Here is a 23,295-nt window from a genome sequence, read left to right on the forward strand (position 1 = left end):
TCTATAGAAATAAAATTACTGTTTGGTATCCAGGTACATTTGGATTGTGTCTGCTGCTGCTGCTACTACCACTAGTGACTTGCCTATAAAAATGATGCAGTGGCTTACAAAGACATATGGTAGGGGTCGGCAAGGTTTACCTTGCCTGGGCCGGTTCACTACAGAGGAGATCTCTCCATTGGGCAGAGTGCACGTGAGAGTGCGTGCCCGCGATTTCCGGCCTTACCGAAGACGCGATTTCCGGTGCCACGAAAGCGAGTCCCTGTGCTGGTTTAGCGCAGAGCACGGTGAGTCACTGAGTGGGCGGCTCGGTTTGGGGGTGGCTCGTGGGCCGGTTAAATGATCCCCATGGGCTGCTTGTGGCCCATGGGCCTTAGGTTGCCGACCCCTGACATATGGTGTAGCTGTTGATCATAGAATCCTAGAATTGTAGAGTTGCAAGGGACACTGCAAGCGTCTCTCCCCCCCAGCATTTCTTTTGTAATTTCTTTGATTAAGTCCCTACCAAATTGCCAGAGCTACTTATCAGCCAAAACTGATAAAGAAATAATTTTGCAGTTAGTCTTCTCCAGAACTGCAAGCGTCTCTCCATACACCAACACCCACCCACCCACCCTGCCTTTACATTTCCTGCTTTTCCTCTGTCGTGGAACTCAAGGCAACATATATGTGAATCCTAAGGGAATCACTCCTTTAGACACTAGCCAGACTCAGGCCTTCTTAGCTCCAGCAAAATGTGGCCGCAGGAAGCCAGAGGTGATTGGCAGGTTCTCTGCAAACACTCAAGTGTTTCCATCCTCCTTTAGGTCGTGAAACGTTTCCGTGAGGGTGGCTACAACACTTTAGTCTCCACGTGTGTGGGCGAAGAAGGCTTGGATATTGGAGAAGTTGACCTCATCGTTTGTTTCGATGCTCAGAAAAGTCCTATTCGGCTCGTGCAACGAATGGGCCGAACCGGGCGCAAGCGGCAAGGGCGGATCGTGGTCATCCTTTCTGAAGGACGGGAAGAGCGAGTAAGACAATAGAGCCAATAGGAGCCCATTCTACAGCCCTCAACATAACCCACTTTTTTATTACTTTTCCAAATGAGGAACCCAAATCCTAAGACTTACTGTGCCTGAAAGTAAGTCCTTTGAGTAAGATAAACCAATGGGCCCAGCGCTGCAGTGGGGGTGCTGAATGGCTTAGCAGGGCAGGTCTGCTGTGGCAAACATTTAGGATCCTCATGCCCAGATGTTCTGTGTATCCATCTCCCACAAAGCCAGCAACAAGGAGGACATAGCTTTATCTGATAACACGGACTAGTGTCTTTGTAATATTATACCATGGTTTAGTGTTCCATGGATGAGCTCTGGGCTTGCAGGCTCCCCTTTCCACCTCTCTTCCTTCTGGTGGCCATGGCAGGAGTAGTGTTAGTAGTAGAAGAAGGAGAAGGAGGAGAAAGAGAAGGAGGAGGAGTAGTAGTTTGGATTTGATATCCTGCTTTATCACTACCCGAAGGAGTCTCAAAGCCGCTAACCTTCTCCTTTCCCTTCCTCCCCCACAACAAACACTCTGTGAGGTGAGTGAGGCTGAGAGACTTCAGAGAAGTGTGACTGACTAGCCCAAGGTCACCCAGCAGCTGCATGTGGAGGAGCGGAGACACGAACCTGGTTCCCCAGATTAGGAGTCTACCGCTCTTAACCACTACACCACACTGGCTCTCAATTTCTGCCCAGGATTCTTGGTTTACTGTTGCATGTAGGAATCCTGGTTTTAAAGATACAAGGGTTAGTTAAACAATCCAGCAGCTGTGGGCTGTAGAAACAGTGCTTACCTTTGCTTTCTCTTTCCTGTCTCCACTGGTTTACTGGTATGTCCTCCTGGTGAGTAGGGAGGCTGAGTTAGCTGGAAGAAATAATGAGAGCCTCCAGGGATGCCTCACAGAGGGTTCCGAGGAAGTTACCAAATTACCTGATCTCATGTAATCACATGACAGCAGTTGGTGCAGAGCATGGGTAAACTAAGGCCTGGGGGCCAGATCTGGCCCAATTGCCTTCTAAATCCGGCCCATGGATAGTCCGGGAATCAGCGTGTTTTTACATGAGTAGAATGTGTCCTTTTATTTAAAATGCATCTCTGGGTTATTTGTGGGGCATAGGAATTTGTTCACCCCCCCAAAAAAACCCATTCCAGCCCCCCACAAGGTCTGAGGGACAGTGGACCAGCCCCCTGCAGAAAATGTTTACTGACCCCTGGTCCAGAGTGCTGCTGGCCCAGAAAGGATTGGCACTTGACCCAAGAGTACAAAAGTCTGCAAGCCTAAAAACATAAGAAGAGCTCTTCTGGATCAGGCCAGTGGCCCATCTCGTCCGGCATCCTCTTCTCACAGTGGCCAACCAGGTGCCCATTATGGGAAACCCAGAGGCAGCATCTGAGCGCAAGAGAATCACCCTCCCCTCCTGTGTTTTCAAGCTTGCTTTAGCTGCAGGTCTGTCCATCCATACTTGGGAGTCTGTCCTGCTGAATGCAGAGGGATGTACTTTCAGGCAAACATGCATAGGATTGGAAATTGCACCCCGCACACACACACACACACACACACACACAAACAAAAAAACCACCAAAATTCTTCTTTGTTTTGCAGACATACAATCAAAGCCAGTTAAACAGAAGAAGTCTCCTCAAAGCTATTTCTGAAAGTAAAGGGCTCCACTTATACCAGCACAGCCCACGGATGATTCCGGAAGGCATCAACCCGAAGATGCACAAGATGCCAATTATGCCTGCGGAGCGTGAGCCAAGCCCCTCCAAGCCCACCTCAAAAGGGAGGAGAGACCATGCTCTGCTGCTCCAAAGGTGGCTTCCCTATCCCACTGGGACAGGTAAGATGAGCAGAATGTTTTTTCTCCTCCTCTTGGGGCGTTACTGTTATTTAAAAGCTGCTTTTGGGGGCCATTCACTCACAAGCTGGCATACAGGAAAAGGGATGGCAAAATAGAGACAGCTGATTCCATACGCATCTTAAGGGTCACCAGCTTAATGCAAGGAAGCTCCTCCGAGTCCCAACAAGCAGCACAAAAGAGAAGAGTTTTCCTCCTTGAATGCTTCTACTGTAGTGATGAGGCATCAGTCAATCAGAAGGGGGTTCAGAGCGCTGGGCCTCCACTGAGGAAGCCCTGCACAATGATCTCACTGGCAGGTCCCCCAAGGCAGACCTTAACGGGATGGGGAGGGTCATAGGCGTGGAAGTGGCCCTGCTCCACCAACGATTTATGGATATGCCTTCCTGTGAGGACTTTGGAAAAGTATTATTGCAAGCTGGCTTTGTTGCTGGAGGGGGATCAGTAGCAACTAAATCCAGACATGTTCTAGGTGAGAGGCACTTTTGCTGTTTTTCCATGTGTATTGTCTAGCATCTAGAGTAGGAAAAGGAAACATAGACATACCACATGTTTGAACACAAAATTTCTCATTCACCTTCCTTCATGAGGGCATTCCATGTGCAGATGTGTTTCGCCAGATGTTTTATCGTCTCCCTCGTGCCACATGGTACAACATCATCTCACTCCTGCCCCATGCAATGTGGGTGTGTGGATTTCCTAAAGCCTGTCTTATCCTTCTTGGCTTTCCTGCTTTTGGAACTGGTCTGCTTCTATCATAGGATTGTAGAGTTGGAAGGGACCATGAGGGTCATCTGGTCCAACCCCCTGCAATGCAGGAATCATTTTGCCCACAGCTGTCCCTGGCTGGGCTCCAACCACCAACCTTCTGCTTAACAGTCAGACACATTGCACCACAGGTCATCAAGTAAGAACAAATGATGTCTGAAATCCCCCACCCCCTGAGAAAAAGGAAGAGAGGCTTGTTTGTTGCCGTTTGCCATCTGTACCCCTTCTTGGTCTGATCCAGCACGGGCTACACATGGGGAATCATAGATTCATAGAATTGTAGAGTTGGAAGGGACTCCAAGGGTCATCTAGTTCAAGCCCCTGCAGTGCAGGAATCTTTTGCCCAATGTGGGGCTCAAATCCACGAAGGGAGGGCAATCTTGTGCTGAGCTCCATGAGTTTAGAGGAATCTTCTGTTTGACAAGCTATGTGTCTGGTGCCTATTTGAGAGAATTTTCTTCTAAATATCAACCTTCTCTCCCTCCCTGCCTCCAAACACTTTCCAGATGCAAAGCTAACCCGTACGTCCGAAGCTTGGTGCCTTACAGCTGAAGAATTTGAAAGATGGAATAGATTGTATAAAATCAAAGCTGGTGATGGAATAAGAAACCCAGTTATGCCTCGAAGTCACTTTGAAACATTAGAAGATGAGGAGAAGAGAGTAAGTTGGGGCCTGAACGCGCTCGTTGGATGTTCTCTGGCCTGGAGCAGGAATTCCAAGCTCTGTCTTTCTGGATGCGCCTCAGCCAGGAGGAAAGTGGACTGATCCCTTGTCAAGCATAACAAAGGGCTGCTTTTGCCGTGAACTTCAGACACCAGCTTGGGGGGTGGTGGCGGCTGTAGCTCAAGTCTCAGAGCATCTACTCTGCAGTGTTCCATCCCCTCATCTCCAGGGCTGGGAAAGACTCCTACCAGCAACCCTGGCCGTTGAATAGAAGACAATGTGTGTCACAGTCCATGCACAGTGCTTTGGTGCTCTCCGTCTCTTAACTAACAGATTGGAGTTAAAAATAAATAGTATTTTAAGAGAGAGTCGTCTTCTTGCAACAAATGTGAATGTTTTATTTATGCACCAAGCCCTGTAACTGTTGTACAATCCGAATCATGAGATGCTTTGTATTTTGCCAGCCAATACTTGGAATGAGCTCAGTGTTGCTCTGTGTTTTGAAACCCAGGACTCTCACGCCAAGGAGGTCCATGTGCTGTCTCTGACAGAGTGGAGGCTGTGGCAGAACCGCCCTTTCCCTACCCACCTGGTGGACCACTCAGATCGCTGCCACCACTTCATTGGCGTGATGGAGATGATCGAGCAGATGAGGCACGAAGAGGTTGGTAAGCTCCCCGTGGAAAGCTCACAGCCTCACCAAACAAACATTCTCTCCCTATAAGATTCATGTCAGACTTTATAGCTTGCATGAGACGATGTTGTGCCTTTGTTGAAGGAAGTTGAGCAGGCTGAGGGGCCAGGCAGTGGAATTTGTAGGAGTGGGTTTTTGGACTCGGGGGAGGGGGCAGTCTATGGTCAGCCATAAACCTCACTAGGTGACTTTGGAAAAAAACCACCTCTCAGCTTGAGCCTACCATTCAGGACTAGGTGTGTTTTTTTATAACAAGAATGCAAAGCTGAAAATGAATGAATTGCAGCTAAAATATTATTTTCATTTTTCACATGGTCTAGTCCTTCCCCTGCCCACCCCCCTAATATTTTTAAGAGGGTCTTTTCCCAGTCTTCAGGGAGTAGCTGGAAGTGGGGAGGCAGAAAAAGCTCCTCCTTTTCTTCACTCTGCAGTTTCAATGTGAAATCTTAGGCTCAGTACTGTGCCCAGAGCTCAGAAACTGCTTGTGCTAATTCCCTGTTGCAAAACGCGCCTAGAACAATGGGAGTTTCGAACACTGTTTCTACTACCATGCAGAGCGCAGTACGGTAAATTAAAGGATTGCATTGTAGGTCTGCTTCTGTGAATTCTTTAATAAAAAGTGCGCCCTGGGTGGATTTCAAACCCCCTTTTGTAGGAAAGTTTGCTAAACCTCTTTGCAGGCACTTCTGCTTTAGCTAGGGATGCAAATGTGCTTCCAGTGAACAGGTGATGCCGTGTGTTGGCACACTTAGGCAGGTTTTAAGCAGCAAACTCACTTTGAGTTCAGGAGCTTGAGTCACACACAGTAACTATGCATTTCTTGGCCTGCACTAATGTCAGCGTGTTATATTTAACACTTGTCGGTTTTTTTCTCCTACTTCAATTCACACTCCTACACCAACAAAATGGTTCAAGGCTATAATTGCCCACATGTGCGACTCCTACTTATGGCTGCTGGGATTCCATGGGTGGGAAACTGTGGCTAGAAGAAGCCTGCAGAGAATCCAGAGGAGGGAAGCAAGTCCCACACATGCAGGAGCAAAGAAAATGCTCTGTTGTTGTTGTTGTTGTTGTTGTTGTTGTTGTTGTTGTTGTTGCAGCTTCAGCACTTGGAATCAAATGTCTGGAGGATGGGAACTGTCCATGCAAGGCAGCGTCAATCTGTGCTTGGATAATTTTATTTGTGTCTGTTTTAGTTCCAACAGTGTTGAAAATGCATCTCATTTTCACAGCGGAAGCCCGCAGAAGAACCTCCGCTCAGGAGCACAGTTACAGTTGTGGAGAATTCTTGTGCCTCAAAAGGCAAGCGCCCTCTTCTCACTGTGGCCACCCAGATGCCAAAAGCACAATTTCAACTCAAGAGCTCTCTCCCCTCCTGTGGTTTCCAGCAACTGGCATTCAGGAGAGCATTGTTGCCTCCAACTGTGAAGGCAGAGCAGAGCTATCCTGGCCTAGTAGCCGTGAATAGACTCCTCCTCCGTGAATCTGTCTAATTCCCCTTTAAAGCCATCCAGGTTTGTGGCCACAGTTACATCTCATGGGAGTGAATTCCATAGTTTAACCATGCGTGGTGACGTTCTTCCTTTCGTATGCCCTGAATTGACCAACACTCAGCTTTGTTGGTTGGCCCTGGCCTAGATTGAGAAAGGGCAGGGTGACTGCAAAGGTCTTTGCCAGGCATCTGAGCTAGCAAGGATTGTTGGAGGCCCCATGGGAGCCTGAGTGCGGTGAAGGTGAGCAGGTTAGCTTGAAGCATTGCTGTAGCCCCAGGCAGAAGCCCATTGGCGGTTGGAATACTCCAGCAAGGTGGTCATACAGTTCAAGGCACACTTGAGCGATGTACATGAGTCTCACCCCTGAGACTGTGGCAATGAGGGCAAGATCCCAGGAGTTGAGAGAACTTTTAGGGAGGAGTTTTTAGTACGTACAGAACATTGGCAAGAAAGGCACAGGTTCGTGGGGGAGGTTGCAGAAGCTGTGCTCGGAGGAGGGGTGGTTCTGCGCAATTCTGTTTACATGGTTTGCTTTTCAACCCACTTCTGAAAAGCTAAGCTTGGTGTGCTCAGAGCTTCCACTAATACTCAAGCACACACACACACTGTTGCTAATCAGGTCCTGCACTACTTTGCCCTGGAGCATTAAAGGGTCATATGGGCATCTATGGTAAGAGGATAAAGCTGCACTCAGCAATCTGAAAGGCTTGCCAACTTTCCCTGCTTGCTTCTCCAGCTTGTTACAGAAAACGCATTGCCCATAATGACAGCAGGGAAACTGACGTTCGTTTCAAAACTATGCTTTGTCAGCTTAGCCCTTCCTTCCTTCCTTCCTTCCTTCCTTCCTTCCTTCCTTCCTTCCTTCCTTCCTTCCTTCCTTCCTTCCTTCCTTCCTTCCTTCCTTCCTTCCTTCCTTTTCCCTTTGGAGGCTTCTTCGTCATGCGCACCAGCCACAAGGTTCTTTTGCATTGTAAGGAGTCACTTTACTGGAGCCCAAGAGTTGTCAGTATCATTATTATGACTCCTATACTCCCAAAGTCAGAGTTGCCTTGTGACTCTGCGGGTAGGATGTTTGTGAAATGAGCTGTATGGATTCTCCCATTTATTGACGCCCTGCTCCCCTGGGAGAGAGAGAAAGAGAACTGTTGTTCATTTTTTTGCAGGCCAGAAGCCTATTTAATTGTTAGGCACCACATTCTCTGTCACCTTTCCAAGTTGTGAATATAGTTAATCAGGCAGGGTTCTGTAATTCTTAATGAAAGCTGTTGCGCTAATACAATCATATTGGGAAAGGAGCGGTGTTGTCCCATGACCTATTTTGCTGAGCAGTGGATTTCAAATCTCAAGTTTTGTTAGTTCCTTCAAATGGTTTTTTGATGTTTTGCTCTACTAAGCAAAGTGTGAAGGTGTGAGAGTGTCTTTGCTTCCCACCTGCGGTTTAGAACCTGCCTGGGGTCAAGTATCCTTTTCCATAGCAAAGGAGAGCATTTATGTAAGACCTTATGAGCCTGAAATGAGGACACACACTATGATCCTAGCTGCCAGACTTAGGTACCCCTGGAGGAGAGTTGCTTTATGTAACTTATATATCAGATCATTTTTAGTTTTGTTTCGTTTTTTTTTCTAGGCCAAATTTGCAGGTAAATTAACTAGCTGTGTCATTCTGTTTTGATTTAAATGACTCCATGAGCCTCTGAACTTAGCGAAGGCTGCACCAAGACACACAGGCATTGTATTCCAGAATATAGTCAGTCAGGATTTGGAAGCAGTAAAGGAAAACTGGTGGAAAGTATTGTTAAAGATAAAATAAGCAAACATATAGAAGAACAAGCCTTCCTGAAACAGAACCAGCATGGCTTCTGCAACGTCAAGTCTTACATTATGGAAATATTTGAGTTCTTTGAGAGTATCAACAAGCAGAGCTAGGAATTTCAAAAGGCTTTCAACATAGTACCTCACCAAAGACTCCTGCTGAGTAAGCTTAGCAGTCATGGAAGAGGTCCTCTTGGGGATTGGGGACTGAGAAGCAGTGAGTAGGAATAAATGGACAGATCTGTGGATGGAGAGATATAGAATGTATTGCTTCTGAATATCAGGTGCTGGAGATTGCATGAAACGAGAGGGCTCTTGTGCTTGAATCTTGATTTGCTGGTTTCCCACAGGCATCTGGGGAGAAGCCATTGTGAGAACAGGAAGCTGGGCTAGATGGGCTGTTGGCCTGATCCAGCAGGCTCTTTTGATTTTCTCCTTGAGCCTTCACGAGCAAATGTTGGTCTCCTGGTCCATTTCCCTTCTGCAAGACTGAAGTGATGCCAGCCTAGTAAACACAGTTCATGGGAGGAAAAGGAGTGTGATGAACTTTGAGTCAAGCAGACATCCAAAATAACGTCTTTTTTTCCCAACTAGGGAGAATGCCGTTATGAGCTGGATACCCGTCCTTATTTTCACTGGGAAGATGTTGAGGCATCAGAGGAGGCTCAGCGGGGCAAGAGGTGTCGTGATGCTGCAGCTGCTCAAAAGGCGCCTTTCTCTAGAAAAACCCTGGCAGAGGCTCCAAAAGCGGCAGCACACCGCTCATCTCCCTCCGTGGAGCTTGATGCAGAATGTGTATCTCTCTTTAAAGCGACGAGCTTCAAATCTGTGAATAGGCCTCAGGCACTGACGGTAGATTCTGAAAGTCATGCTCCGGAGGGGCTCAGCCCTGCAGATGGTTTCCCAGCAAGCACTTTGCCATTGGTTGAAGGTGCTGGATGTAAAAAAATGTCAGATAAGAATGAGGAAAACATGGAGGAATCTGCTAGCACAAGCCCTGCCCAGAGAAGCATTGCTGATTGTGAAAATGCAGCAGAAACAGAATTTCAGCCCATCTCAAAAGTGTGCGGCTCAGGGAATGGACATGGTGCAGATTCAGTCTACGCCTGCCCTGAAGAAGAAAATTCTCCCCTTTCTTCCTTGTTTTATGCACCACCACCAGCAGCGGTGGATTTGTTTGTGCTTCCTGGTGCAAGTGCCGATGAGGATGCTTTTTGGGAAAAATGCATCCCAACAAATGCAGCAAGGCTTCTGTCACAGTCTCCCCCTCCTCTGAATGAATTATTTGCCTCTGAAGAAGAGACAGAGGATGTAGCCCAGCAGTTGAGCTCAGTGCAAAAATGTGTTTCCAGTGTGTTTGCAGGCAAATGTCCTTCAGGAGAAAAACCGACACCTTTCAAACCACTTTCCACGTCGCCTCAGAACATGTCTGAACTCACCGATGCTCAGGAACAGTGTTCCTTGGGTAACCTTTTGGGGGAAAGCTGCATTCCTGAAGCTTCCTTTAGCAAGATAAATGATTTTGATTGGGATGAAATATTTGAGTGTGACAATGAAGAGCAGGTGAGCATTCAAGGGAGAACTCCACCAATGGCAAATCATGATCCAGGAGCAAACCATTCAGGAAAGGAGAAGGCTTGTGGAAGTTATCAAGGATACCAGAAACTGGCTGAGAGGAATGCAAGCCCTACTGAAGTGCCTGGGCGTTTCTTTATAGGAGAGGGTTTTGCAGAGAGTGGCCCTCATCCAGACACAAAAGGAGGGGAGCTTTCAGAGCCATCATTGTGGGGTAGTGAAGCCAGCACCCCAAGCAAGGGAGAGGAGACCTCTGGAAGGCAGCCCTCAGGGGAGGAGCTTCATGAGGTCAGCCAAGGAAACCCCATGAAGTCATTGACAATCCCAGGAGATGGAGGTTTGGAAGCATCTGTTGATCCTGTCCGTGCAGGCAAAGCAGAAGAAGCCCAGCGTCCTGGAGAGTTCTACAATGTTTCTCAGGAGTTGTTCTCTGTTAATTTTGATCTGGGTTTCCTGACTCAAGAATCGGAGGACGAGTGCTCAGAGCAAGTTGACAGCATGAAAGATGGGGGAACTCACGCGGCAGTTAGCTCCTCTAGCGCTGAAGTTGCGCTCTCAAACAGCAACATGTCAAGGAAGTCTCCACTGACCTGGGGTCATGAATGCTTTAATGGAACCAAGTTTTCTACACCTTTACACCTTGCGGCAGTTGAAAACGTTATTCCCTTGGTCTCTCCTTTGACACCAGTGAGAGGGAAACTGTGCCAGTCCCCAAGTTCTGCGCACGCTGCATTTTCCACACCGACAGGTAGGCAGGTGAGCCATGCTGGCGTCCCCAGGAGAACCCCCACAAGCTCTTTCTCCGGGAATAGGCAGGAAAGCCCACAGGCGCCAGTTCCAAGGAGACAGAATGCAAGTACAGTGAAAAGGGACTTGGCTAACTCCATTTTCAGCACAGAGGGGCTTGCACTGCAGGAAACCGCGAAGGTGGAAAACGGAAGCCTAAATGGCCCTAACGTGCTTCCCATTGAAGGTAAGATTTTTTAAAAAAATTAAAATAAAGCATTATGCAGAGAGAGGACTTAGTCTGCCTACAATCTTCAGAAGGCAGATGGGAACTGGATACTGAGATCCTGCCTTTTGAGCAAGGAAGGGATGTTCTCTCTCTGGATTTATGGCAAGACTAAGCATCAGGTTGCAGAAGGCAACATCCTAGAGTTGGAAAGGGCCTCGTGGGGCTTCAGCCCAACCCCCCACACCACCCCTGCCCCTCCCAGCTGATGCAGGAAACCCCCCACCCCCTGGGTCTGCCTCTGCTTAAGAACCTCCAATGGAAAGAGAGTCAGCCCAACACTCTCTGTTGGATGGTTTATGCTGTCGGGAATGCTTAAATCATTTTTCCTGCGCTGCATTTAAAATATTTCTTAGCCTTCCTCTCCACACAAGATGGTACAAAAGTGGGGTACAGTGGAATAAATTAAAAGCAACCCCCTCTCCCTCAGTTACAGATCGTCAGTCAGATAAAAACAGGAAGAGATAAAACCACGGCAGAGTCAGCAGCGACAATAAACAGGACCAAAATACTGCTGTATAATCCTCAACGTCAATGGAGATCCTGCCCCCCCCCCGGTCTCCTCATTGTCTCATCTCCAAGCTCAGCCTGCTTCCCTGGGCTCTGCAGCCTCTCCTCCTAGCAAGGGGCCTCCAGGTCTCCCTCCATCTAGGTTATTATGCTCCTTCTTATGCACTTTGCTTTGACAGTCTATAGAAGAGCTTGCACACCTGGGTTCCTCCTCCCTCCTGTGTGTGGTGCGCAGGGAACCCTGTTGCAACTGTTTAATAAAGATCAGACTTACTAGCTGCTTTGCTTCTCAATATTCTCTGCTTGGCCTCTGTTATTTTCTCCTACCAATAGAGAACCTACATGTCTCTATACAGGCTCTTGGGTACCCCATAAGGGGAAAGGAGCATTTTTTTTTTCTTATAACACCACTTTATTGAAATACGTTTGTGTTTGTTTGTTTGTTTTTAAAAAGGACGATCACTCTATTAATTTGGGATAATATGTCTGAATAAACCTCAACTTTTTCTGTTCCTCATTTGGTAAGCTTTTTTCCAATCAGATGTAAATAATTTTGCAGTAAGAGTGGTATTATATAAGATGCATGATGATTTAGAGAGATACTGCAATTTATTACAAAATCCATTTAAAAAAATGAAATGTAAATAAACTGTGGAGCTTGGAACTGGACCCAGTAAGCCAGGTGAGGTCTGGCCAAAGTAGAATAAAGCAGCAGCATTGCATCTTGATGCTCTGCTTCTGTGGATGCCATGCCTTTGCTCACTCCTACCCTGGCGATTTCCCTGCTGGAGTTGCTGTGAACCGCGGGAGGGGAGAGCACGGCTGTGCTCAGGTGCCCCTCGTGGGCGCCCAGTTGACCACCATGAGAACAGGGTTCTGGCTCAGAGGAGCCCCAGGCTTCATCCAGCTGCAGGATCAGCATAGGTTTTTACATCCTTAGTTTACATCTTTTACGTCTTTACATTCTTAGATGAAATTTAACAGTCCTACTCTCAAGGCCTGCTCCTTCCTCATTCTGTCCAAGAACAGATAAGTGAAGTTGGTTTAGTGTTTCCCCTTCTCTTTCCCCTCATCCCTGTCACTTGGTAGCACTCTTAATTTCCAGCTCAGCAAGACAATGCAGCCAGCTGTGTTCCTCTGCTGGGAAATACTGTTTAAGTTGCCCCAACTGGACCCTGGGCAGATGGGGAGTCACAGGCAGACAATAGCAACCTCCCAAGCCAATTCAGAATTGCCTTATTTAAAGAAAAAATGGAGAAAGCATTTTCCTCTTGGAATTACAAATATATTGTAAAAGGCGAAAGATTTATCTTTCGCCTTTTACTAAAGATTTCCGTGGAGAGGAACAAATATATTGTATGGTGAAAAACACACACACACTTTCTTATTATTGCTACCCACATACTCCTTCACAGTTGGGGCCAGCAGTGAAAGCGAAGAAGAAATGTTTTTTCTCAGAAAAAATAAGAAGAAAGTGAACATTTTCACATCTCAAAACGTGAGTCAGCTCAGTTAAAATTAAATGCCACCAAGCTCCAAACAAAACTCCTCTCTGTGCGGTTTCTAAATGTGTTTTGACATCTTCCTTCCTTCTCCCAAGATTGATGATGACTGTGACTTGGAATCGCCAGTATGTGCTGTCAAGAAGCGGAGACGTCAGCTTGTCACAGTGAGTAGATAACCCCAGTCAGGGCAGGAAAAACACATAAATGCATAAAACACATTCTGCTCCGTTTGGCTTAAACATTCCTCTTTATTGTTGGGAAATGGTTATTACTGTTTCCCCCCCCCCCCCTAAAATGGCTTTAACCTGCAATAGTGAATCAAAAACAGAGCAACACGTGACCATATACAACCATGCAATATCAACTCTTTATAATATCAACAGAACAAAAACTAAACATGTATAAGGAGACTGCAGTGGCTACATAGATTTATGAGCACTGTTCCTCAGTATGTATTTATCCTTATAAGAGATGGGTCTATGAAAACACTTCTGCTACCCATTACTGTGCTAAAGAAGTAATTACAAAACAGTGGACTATATCCGGAAACACTGTACATCATGACAGTTTATTAATCACTTCAGCATCGTTGGAACACTATAACTACTCATCTTTCCACTTGGTTTTCAATTACTGACTTACCGTGATCAACTCCTGCCCGGAAACCAATGTCCCCACTGTGGAAGGACGTGCGGATCCAGAATTGGCCTCCACAGTCACTTACGGACTCATTGTTAAAACCGTGTTATGGAAGACAATCTTACTCGGCTACGAGGGATTGCCAAAGAAGAAGAATATTTTCTTGATTTATGACCAGCAGAGACTTCCAGAGACTCAACTGAATCCTGCTTTACTGTTTTGAAGAGAATCTTCCAAGAGTTGTTTACATTGTGCATACATGCTTAGTTTTTGTTCTGTTGATATTATAAAGAGTTGATATTGCATGGTTGCATATGGTCACGTGTTGCTCTGTTTTTGATTCACGTCAGTATTGCAACACAGGGGTTTGGTTAGTTGTATTAACCTGCAATAGGGCAGGAACTGATTAGTGTTGAGATATCTAGCAGAAGTAGATATTTTATAGTCAATTCAATTATATACTATGTTTCCCACAATGACATCTGTGCTGAAAGCAGTTCCTGTAAAATGTGGTAACGCTGTTTATTCTTCAGATGGAGAGATATTTGGGCAGGATTCTCAGTTGAACGTACACAGAAAACCAGTAGGCTGCCTTACCCTGAGTCATCTTCCTGGCTGGCCACCTGCCCAAATGCTGCCCCTTCAGGGGTTCTGAGTCTCCATGAGAAATGGCTGAGCAGGCCACCCCCTCCCTCTCCTCCACTCTTTCTCCAGAATTCTTTAACCACCCCTTAAGTGTAATTTTAATGTTTAATCGATTATTTTATTTCTCTGTTGGAAGCCGCCCAGAGTGGCTGGGGAAACCCAGCCGGATGGGCGGGGTATAAATAATAAATTATTATTATTATTATTATTATTATTATTATTATTATTATTATTAATTTCACAATCAACATTAATCATAAGGAATATGAATTAGGCTGCCTATAGCACCCCAGATTTGAAGCCTAATAATAATAATAATAATAATAATAATAATAATAATAATAATAGTGCCTGGCGTGCTCTGGTCCATGGGGTCACGAAGAGTCGGACACGACTAAACGACTAAACAACAACAACAACAACAACAATAATATAAATAAATAAATAATTTATTATTTGTACCCCGCCCATCTGGCTGGGTTTCCCCAGCCACTCTGGGCGGCTTCCAACAAATACATTAAAATGTCACACATTAAAAGCTTCCCTGAACAGAAACAAAGAAGAAAGCTGATCCAGCTACATTCTATGTGGCAAACAGAAACAGCACCACTTCTAGATGTACAAAATCTTCAACAAAATTAAAGATTGAGATTCCAAATGATCTCATTATACAAAGCATTTTTTGAGTGGTTCCAAAGGAGTAAAAACATACTAAAGTATTAAGAAGACTTGCAAAGGGTGCAAGTTTTGGTTAAGCCAGACCCAAAAAATCCCTGCCATGGTAACATTGAGCAACAGCTAAAGCCAGAGGAAGCTGGCTCTGATATGGCTTGACAGCCATCTGTCAAGAATGCTTTGATGGTGTTTCCTGCTTGGCAGGGGGTTGGACTGGATGGCCCTCGTGGTCTCTTCCAACTCCATGATTCTATGATGCCATTGTTGACCAGTGTCTGTGCTCTGTTTCAGTCAGACTTGTCTAGCGATGCAAGCCCAGATTGCTCTGAGAAGAGCTGGAGCAAGAAGCCAGGTGTGAAGAGGCAGAAAAGGGGAGACGCTGCTGCCAGGAAGGTGCGCATATGACACACAGCGATGCTCCTTTGTTTCTGGTGGGTGTGAGGCTTGGGGTACTGTGCTTTTCATTTACAAAGTAGGGACGCAGATCCCCCCCCCCCTCTGGAACCCTAGACAGGAAGGAAATACAGGACAGTGCGCATGAGGGGAACATGACTGGAAACAGAGTCTCCTCTGTTATGCCAAATTTCAATTTTGGAGCAGGGCCATGCAGCTCAGCTGAGCAGGAGGACACATACTTGGTGTGTCATTCAGCCCCTAAGAAGAGGATCTGGTGCAGGTAATGGGGAGAGGCCTCTCTCTGCCTGTCATTAGAAAACTGGAGGCTGCCTTATATAGGCTTTGATCCAGCTAGCTCAGTATTGACCACACTGACTGGCAGCAGTGGCTCTCCAGGGTTTTAGGCTGGAGTCATTCCCAGGCCTACTTGGAGATGCTGTCAGGGATTGAATCCCAAATGCAGGAAACTGTAATATCAAACCAAGGAATTCGGGGGCCGTGGGAGGTACTTTTGGCCTTGTGTTTTGTAATTGAGGATGGACAGTTTCTGCACTTAGAGGCTTTGGCCCCAGGCAGTGGGCTTTTTCTTCTTTCCATGCGAGGCTGTGGCCTCAGATCACTTGATCTGCATGGCTGGTCTTGGTGGGGCTTCGTGGGCTGGCTGTCAAGATGGGATCGTGTCCTTGCCTGTGGCCAGTTCCTCAAAGAAGCCCAGTTCTGATCAGCCATGGGGTGGGGGTTGGCCAGTCTACGGCCACGTGGCACGGCTGGTTCTAAAGCAGAGTCTGCAAAATAGGATGCTGCTGGGCAGGAACTCTCTTGCTTTTGCTTCGTGTAGAATGCAGCCAAATACTTCCTGGACCAAGAGGCGGAACTTTCTGAGGAAGGAGCCATGGAGGTTTCATCCGATGAGAGCGTCGGCTCAGAAAATGTGCAGAGTTCTTCGCTCATTGAGTTTTTAAATGATGAGACACAGATTATGCAAGAGCTCAATGGTAAGTGAAGGGAAACCTTGCCCTTTTCCTATTAGCTGGCACTTCCTTTGGTCTAATTGTCCTTTCCCACTGGCACCAGTCCTCCCAGTAGCTTTCCTACAAGGCCGAGATTGCAGTCAGCATGTCAGGTTTTGGAAATCAGGTAGCAGCAGTAAATCAGGACTGCGTTGCTTAACCCTTCGGTCCATGCGGCAGTATCATCAACAAAGTGGAAAGGTGAGGAACAGTGGCACAGACTGCAGTAGAGCTTGAATAGCCAGCACTTGGACCGAGGCCTGGAAACTGAGAGAGAATGAATGGCATGTTGAGATGGATGCTTGGGGGCCACTGAACTGCTTGTGTGGCAGCAATTGCCACAGGTGGAACCTGCCCCCCCCCCTGCAGCACTGTTGTGGGAAGAGTTTTGCTGCTACTAACAGGCCCCTGATTGGTGTGGTGGGAATTGTAACGGGATCCACGAAACAAGCTGCCCTGCACAACACAACTTCCCCCCACCCTACAGAGACTCTTTCCGCCCGCGAAGCCTGCCCAAACGGGTGCTGACTGCGGCTTCAGTTCCTCTTCTGCCTGCCTGACTGCTGCTCTTTTTTTCTCTCTGCTCAGAATCCGAGATGCATGCAGTCTACCTGAAATCTGTACGAAGCCCAGCTGTTGGCAACAGGTATAAGATGCAGAAAGGATGCAACTCGGTGGCTGTTTTCTCACAGGTAGGGAGGCAGACAGGGAGGGTTGTGTCCAAAGCACAAACTGGGGCTGGTCTTGATCCACAAATGCTGCTGGTTGGTTTCTCACAGCCTTATCGGAGCGAATGGTCACTTTTCACGAGCGTCGTCTTAAAGGACAAGGCCGAAAGGATTGTTTCAAGGTGCGCTGACTTCTTAGCAAGGCAGAACCTGCTGCCTCAACACAGTCGGGGTTTGTTTGTTAATACCACCCTTCGATGAAAATCCCCAGTGCGGTTCACATGAATCAAAATATAAAAACAATGTAAAATACAAATATTGCAAATCAGAACTATTGTAAGGCACAAGAAAGAAAAGGCAGCATGGCTGTGGGGGAGGGGGGGCAACAACCTAAGAGCAGGATTCTGATTCCACCTGAATGATCTGGGAAATGTCTGTGTCAGGTAGACATTTTTGGGGAATATGGTCCCTAGTTGGGATGCTGAGCTTGAGAAGCCATGAGCAGAATGACCTTATCATATAGGTAGGTAGCTTGAGAGGGAACTCAGCCTTCTTTTTGGCACTGGGGAGTCAAGCATGTTTGGCCTCAAAGGACAGTAATGCCACAATGAATTGGGCTTGGAAAAACACTGGTAGCCAGTGAAGGTCCTTTAACTGGGCCAAGTTGCTGTGAACAAATCTTGCCACTATTAAAAGTCAATACTAGCTGCAACTTCCAGGGTAGCCCCACATGCCAAAAGGTCCCCAGAGCATAGCTGCCCTTGGCCAGCCTGCCTCTCTCTAGGTGAAGCCCCAGTTCATGTGCCAGCATCAGCTGGGAGAGGGAACTCCCTTGGTGCCACTGAAAACGCTCGGGGGTCCAGGGACAGGACTGGATCCTCCCCCCAAAAAAACAAACAAAAAAAGATCCTTCAGGGGAGCGCAAGCGCATCTAGAACACATTGACCTTCTCCCTAAACCCAGGCAGCCTCCAGGAACAGAACTACTGCTTTCTAACACTTCTTCAGCCTGTGCTGTGAGTCCAGGCAACAGTTCGGGGAGAGATATGAACAGTCCAGGAATTGGGGTGGGGGAGTGTTTTTGCAGTGTGCAGGGGCCTGGGGAAACCTGGCTCGGTTCCTCAGCATATCGATGCCACTTTATGCCAGGTTCTTACTATATTTTTCAATAGAAAGGGCGGGGTAGACGTGCCAAAATAAACTGGCTCATGCAAAATAAGGCATTTGCCTTCTGGATTTCTGCCATATTCCATACATAACTGTAAACCTGAGAAGAAAGTGTCACATAAATGTCATTTTGTCATTAGAAACTGTGCCAGCCTCATGCGCTGAAAACTCCTCCAGACGTGTCTGGGAAGGTCACCTGCATTTCATCTGCTGGAGCTGGCCAGGCCTGCAGTTACAGGCCACGTGAGGCTCAAGACGTTGTGGCTCTGCCTTGGGGTACGCAAATCATGGCATGGGTTCTCCTCAGCGGTTTCCTTTCCTTCCAGGTTCCAGAGCAGGACGAAAGCTACTTGGCAGACAGTTTCTGTGTGGAGGAGGAGGAGGTGGTGGAGGACCCCAAAAGCTGCTCCAGTGAAGATGAGGAAGTTTGTGTTGACTTCAACCTGCTGCAGGAGAGCTTTGGGCAGGGAAGAAAGCAGTATTGCACCCGACGCAGGAGGAAGTTGAAAGAGGCCCTCCTGCAGCAGAGAGCAGCTGCTCCCCCACCGCTCAAGAAACGCTCCCGGATTCAGATTCTCAGCAGCTCTAGTGAAGATGAAGGAGGAGTCAGGAGGGAACCGCCTCCCATCGTGAAAGCGGACCAGGGCTCGCATGCGTCCTCATCGCTGGCGTTAGACCACCGTCTGGACTGCAGAACATCTGCTCCAAAGGCTGAGATACGTCCACCCCGAGAGAGCAGGACCCAGGGGCTCATGGGACTGAAATCTTCCTTGTCAGAAGAACTGGACTTCCAGGCAACATCAAAGGTATGGGCTGTGTTCAAGCTGTTCCTTCCTTTGCTGGTTTATCTGTGGCCAGGGTTAGAGTAACAGACCAAAGCCCTGAAAGCGATCTGGTCAAAGCTCTCGCCAGGAGGCAGGATATCCCACAGCGCCAGGGATGCTTGTTCAGGCTTTCCTTGAGAACCTTCAGCAAAAGGTGCCACCCGCCCCCTTGGTTACAGCCTCCACTGTGAAAATGTAGTACTGGGAACAGACAATTGTTCTGCGCACTTTGGCTGGCAGCACCCCGGTTCTCCGTGGTCATGCTCAGAGGCCTTCTATAGCCCTTCTGCCTAATGGACTTCAGAACAGAGATTTTGGGGGTTGCACAAATCACCTTCTGCCTGTAAATTGAATAAATGTGCATGAGCTATTTTTGCAATGGCATTTACATTTTATCGAGCGCCTGGAGGACTGGAGAGGGCTTGAGGTCAATGAAAGATTGGCGGGGAGGGCACCACCTCCTCATCCCCAGTGTCCCCCGTTAGAATAATTTGCAGGTGACTTCCTCTGTGTGTGTGCAATTGTTATACTATGAGGCTAGAAGCACGTCTAAACAAAAGTGGGATTTAGGTTCTGTACCACTTGTCAAATACTTTCATTTTCTAAGTGATAGTTGGATTGCCAGGCAACCTACCAGCCCCTACTTATCTTTCCCTTTTGTTTTTTTCTTCTGGTGGTCTATTTTAGGGCCTCCCCATGTTCTAAACAGGTCGTTGATGTGCTGATAGTGGCTTAGTGGTCTCTTTATACCACACATTATATCCACACATTTCACTTTAGGAGCTTTTCTGTGATGCTTCTTCAGTGCCACCTGGAGGGACACTTGTGCACTGCAGTGCAACAAAAGCGAAACACACACACACACACACACACACACACACACACACACACACACACACAAACAAACAAACACACACACCAACTCCGGGAACTTTTGAGGTACAGGATTTCTGCAGGACGTAACAAGGCCTGCCCTGGTTGGAAATGAAGCAGCATGACTGCCTCCAAAACCTTCACAGGCACAAGCAGTGTTGAAAGTGGGATTGTGTGTAACTGCCCCAATAGCTTCCTGAGAACAAATGTCTGGGGGGGGGGCCCTCAGGTGGTAGAATCATAGAAGTGTAGAGTCCAAGGGTTGTCCAGTCCAATCCCTGGGATGCAGGAGTCACAGCTGAAGAATCCCTGACAAACGGTCAACATCCAACCTCTCTGCCTAAAATAATGAATGTGCCATTCCCCACCTCCCTGTTTTTTAGCTGCTGTGATTTTATCTGAGTAGATGTCAGGGGGAAAGGCTGGGTATAAATAAATACATAATCGTAGTAGTAGTAGTAGTAGTAAACCTACACCTTCCAAGAGTCTGTAAAGGGTGATGATAACGAAAGCTCAGCCTTCGATTTCTCCTGCTCTGGCTGCTTTGATGATGAGTGATGGTTTCTCTTGTCATGTTCTCAGTCAGAAAGCTCTTTGGGGCACCTTGCGGCGCTCTGCTCCCGGAAGAACCCGCCGCTGCCTCTCTGCATTCTGGTTGACAGCCGTGAGATCTCCTCTGGGCCAGATGTCATTTCCACCCTGAAAGCTGTTCACAGAGTCAAGGTCCACGTTTGCTCACTGGGCAGCTGCGATTACATTGTCAGCAGCCGGCTGGCCGTGGAGAGGAGATGCCAGGCGGAGCTGCTGAACCCGGCACACAGGAGCAAAGTGGTCCAGCGAATGCAGCAGCTGAAGAGCAAGTTTGACAGGATCTGTGTGATCGTGGAGGAGAGAGTCAAAGCAGGTGGGTCTCCTAGCTTTGGCAGGTTTTCTCCTTAGGCATTAAACATTTCAGCTTCCAGCTCTGCTGGTTGGGCTATTTAGCCTTAAATAGAAAATGCAGCAGCTAAAACACTGCAAATAAACAGAGATGGCCATTTAGGAGGTAGAAACGTTACATGGTGCACGTGGGACCTTTTGGGGAAACTGGTAAACTGTGTTGTCCCACCAAGTGCTGAGTAGAATCTATCCCAGCTGCTTCTGATCACGCACTGAAGGACGATAAGGTTCTTCACGCCACTTTGAAGAATCAAGAGGCAACTAGAAACTGCACCTTTTTCGGTAGTGCAGGAACGTTGATCAGGAACTTGTATCTGCATACTCTGTTTCCACTCTACTCTCTCTTTGGGTGAAAGAGAAGAGAAAGATGGGCCCTGATTTTAAGGGTCTTCCTCTGCGCCCCTGGGCTGTGAAATGCTGTTAACAGCTGACAACTTGCAGCAGTTGCTAAAGAGCTGAGAACACAACTGGCCCTTCTGCTAGAGACGGGATGGAGAGCCTGTGCTCACCCCCAGGCTTTGCTGGACTTCCCACAGCCCCAGGTCAACATCAGGGCTGAGGTTGAGGGAGCCCGAGAATACCCTGAGCGCCACAACTTCCCCACATCTCTCTGCTTAGCACGTTGAAGCTGATCTCTTGCCACTTTGGGCATCAGGGAACGAAAGGCCACCGATAGCAAGAAATCTGGAAGCCTCTCCCAGGGGGCAGCGCAGGAGAAATGCTGACACCAAACTCTCGTTCTGTAAACTTTCAGGAGAAGCACCGAGAGTGTTCCACAGAAGCAGGCACTATGACAGCCTCCTGTTGGCCTTCATCCAGGCAGGAATCCGGGTGCTCTTCAGCTCCTGCCAAGAGGAGACGGCGGACTTGCTGAAGGAGCTGGCTTCGCTGGAGCAGCGGAAGAACGCGGCCATCCAAGTGCCCACAGAGGTGCAGGGGGGGCACAGGCAAGATGCCCTCCGCTTCTACCTGAGCATTCCCTGCATCAGCTACCCAGAGGCCCTGGCCTTATGCCACTGCTTTGGCTCGGTGAAGGAGGCAGCCAACAGGTAGGGCTTGGGCAGGGCCTCTTCCTGTTTCCAAAACCTGACTGGCTGCACAAGAGTGGGCTGCATGCTCCCTCCCTCCTCAACTTGTGATAGCCAATATCTGTTCAGGGACTCCTACTCCTCCAGACCTCAGATAGCAGCCCCTGCCACATTCTTTGGTAGCAAATTCCACAATGCAACTTGGTGTTGTATGAAACCAAAACCACCCACTGCTCTGTCCTGAGCAAGCTGCTGGTCACTTTGCTCTCCCTCCTCCTCCTCCCTGTTCTTTGCATGTGCCTCTCCTTCCCCCTTCAGGAACATTGGAAGAAGCATCCTGTGGCCCAAACACACAGTGTTTCTCTTGTTTGCTGCAGCAACTGCCTGCTGGCTTGCGATGGAGCTCAGCCTTCCTTTCTTTTTGCTCTTTTCCAGTTCCCCAGGCGAGATGGCAGCCCGCACCCGGATGAGCCAGCAGAAGGCAGAGAAGGTCTACCATTACATGCACTACGGCTTCGATGCTCAGATGCTGCCTGAGAAGATCACGTGACCAACTGCAAATCACAGGGGGCACCCCTTTTTAAAAGACGCACTTTATTGTTACATCTCTTTGTTGTAAGATATGTAAATAAACTTCCGAACTCAGTGAGTTTCAGGCCACAATTTTCCTCTGGAGAAACCAGGCAGCTGCAAATGCAGCCTTGCCACAGGGGTTATTCTGAGTTTATGCATCTGTTGAAAAAACACCCTTCTCCATCTCAAGAACAGGGTGTTGCTGGAGCTCTTCTTCCTACTTCCTTACAAAACCAGATAGGCTTTGCTCTCCCTTCCCCTGGAGAAAGTTTTAAGAGTAAAGCTTTGTGCTTTCTACATAACAGCTAAAAATGAACTTTCTTAAACCAGCGCAGGGAGCCTGAAACCACCCACTTGGGTGAGGCTAATGGAAGTTGAAATCCATCAACATGTGGAGGGCTGTGCATTCATCACTGATCAAGCTAGACACTTGTAGGGTTTTGCGGGGGCTGTCCGCTGCCTGCCTTTCTCGGAAATCTATCCTATGCAAAAAAAGAAGTGGTCTCTTCTTTGCTCGATCATGGTATATGGCAGGTGGGGGAAACCTTTTCCCCCTGCCGCCTGGTGAACTACATCAGCCCCAGAGGTTAGGGGCTAGTGATTCTGGGAGCTGTAATTCAGCACCATCTGGAGGACGCGTGCAGTATAAGGGGCAGGGGCTTCAACAATTCTGTTCAGTGCCAACAGGCAGGTGGAAAGCAGGTAAGTTTGTAGGACTAACTGAACATGAGGCTCCTGTAGGGGAATACTGGAATAAGAAAAGGAATTGTGAACAAGGGGATCAGGAGCATGCAAGTTGTTGCCTCGAAGAAAAAGGAACAAAAGTTGGGATTATGCATGCATAAATAGTCAAATTTTACACAGGTTGTAAAAACTGTTCTACTTAGTTCCGCCTTCTGATTTGTGTAACTCAGGTGATGATTTGCTGCCATCTTGTGGCTTCC

General features: G+C 47.7%; 1 protein-coding gene across 1 annotated transcript in view; it reads left to right on the top strand.

Annotated features, from left to right (window-relative positions):
- The window catches only part of FANCM (FA complementation group M), a 51,980-nt gene extending 28,938 nt beyond the window's left edge, over positions 1 to 23,042 (top strand). The window contains exons 10-23 of the mRNA XM_060269067.1: positions 807 to 1,013; positions 2,627 to 2,864; positions 4,157 to 4,311; positions 4,826 to 4,978; positions 8,908 to 10,861; positions 12,826 to 12,908; positions 13,011 to 13,079; positions 15,166 to 15,267; positions 16,109 to 16,265; positions 16,869 to 16,972; positions 18,441 to 18,920; positions 20,394 to 20,715; positions 21,505 to 21,799; positions 22,214 to 23,042. Of these exons, the coding sequence (XP_060125050.1) occupies positions 807 to 1,013; positions 2,627 to 2,864; positions 4,157 to 4,311; positions 4,826 to 4,978; positions 8,908 to 10,861; positions 12,826 to 12,908; positions 13,011 to 13,079; positions 15,166 to 15,267; positions 16,109 to 16,265; positions 16,869 to 16,972; positions 18,441 to 18,920; positions 20,394 to 20,715; positions 21,505 to 21,799; positions 22,214 to 22,328 (4,434 nt within the window). The 3' untranslated portion in view covers positions 22,329 to 23,042. The remainder of the gene's footprint in view (positions 1 to 806; positions 1,014 to 2,626; positions 2,865 to 4,156; positions 4,312 to 4,825; positions 4,979 to 8,907; positions 10,862 to 12,825; positions 12,909 to 13,010; positions 13,080 to 15,165; positions 15,268 to 16,108; positions 16,266 to 16,868; positions 16,973 to 18,440; positions 18,921 to 20,393; positions 20,716 to 21,504; positions 21,800 to 22,213) is intronic.
- The last annotated feature ends 253 nt before the right edge of the window (positions 23,043 to 23,295 follow it).

This window comes from Zootoca vivipara, chromosome 1, assembly GCF_963506605.1.
Source record: "Zootoca vivipara chromosome 1, rZooViv1.1, whole genome shotgun sequence".
In the NCBI taxonomy this organism is placed as follows: Eukaryota; Metazoa; Chordata; class Lepidosauria; order Squamata; family Lacertidae; genus Zootoca; species Zootoca vivipara.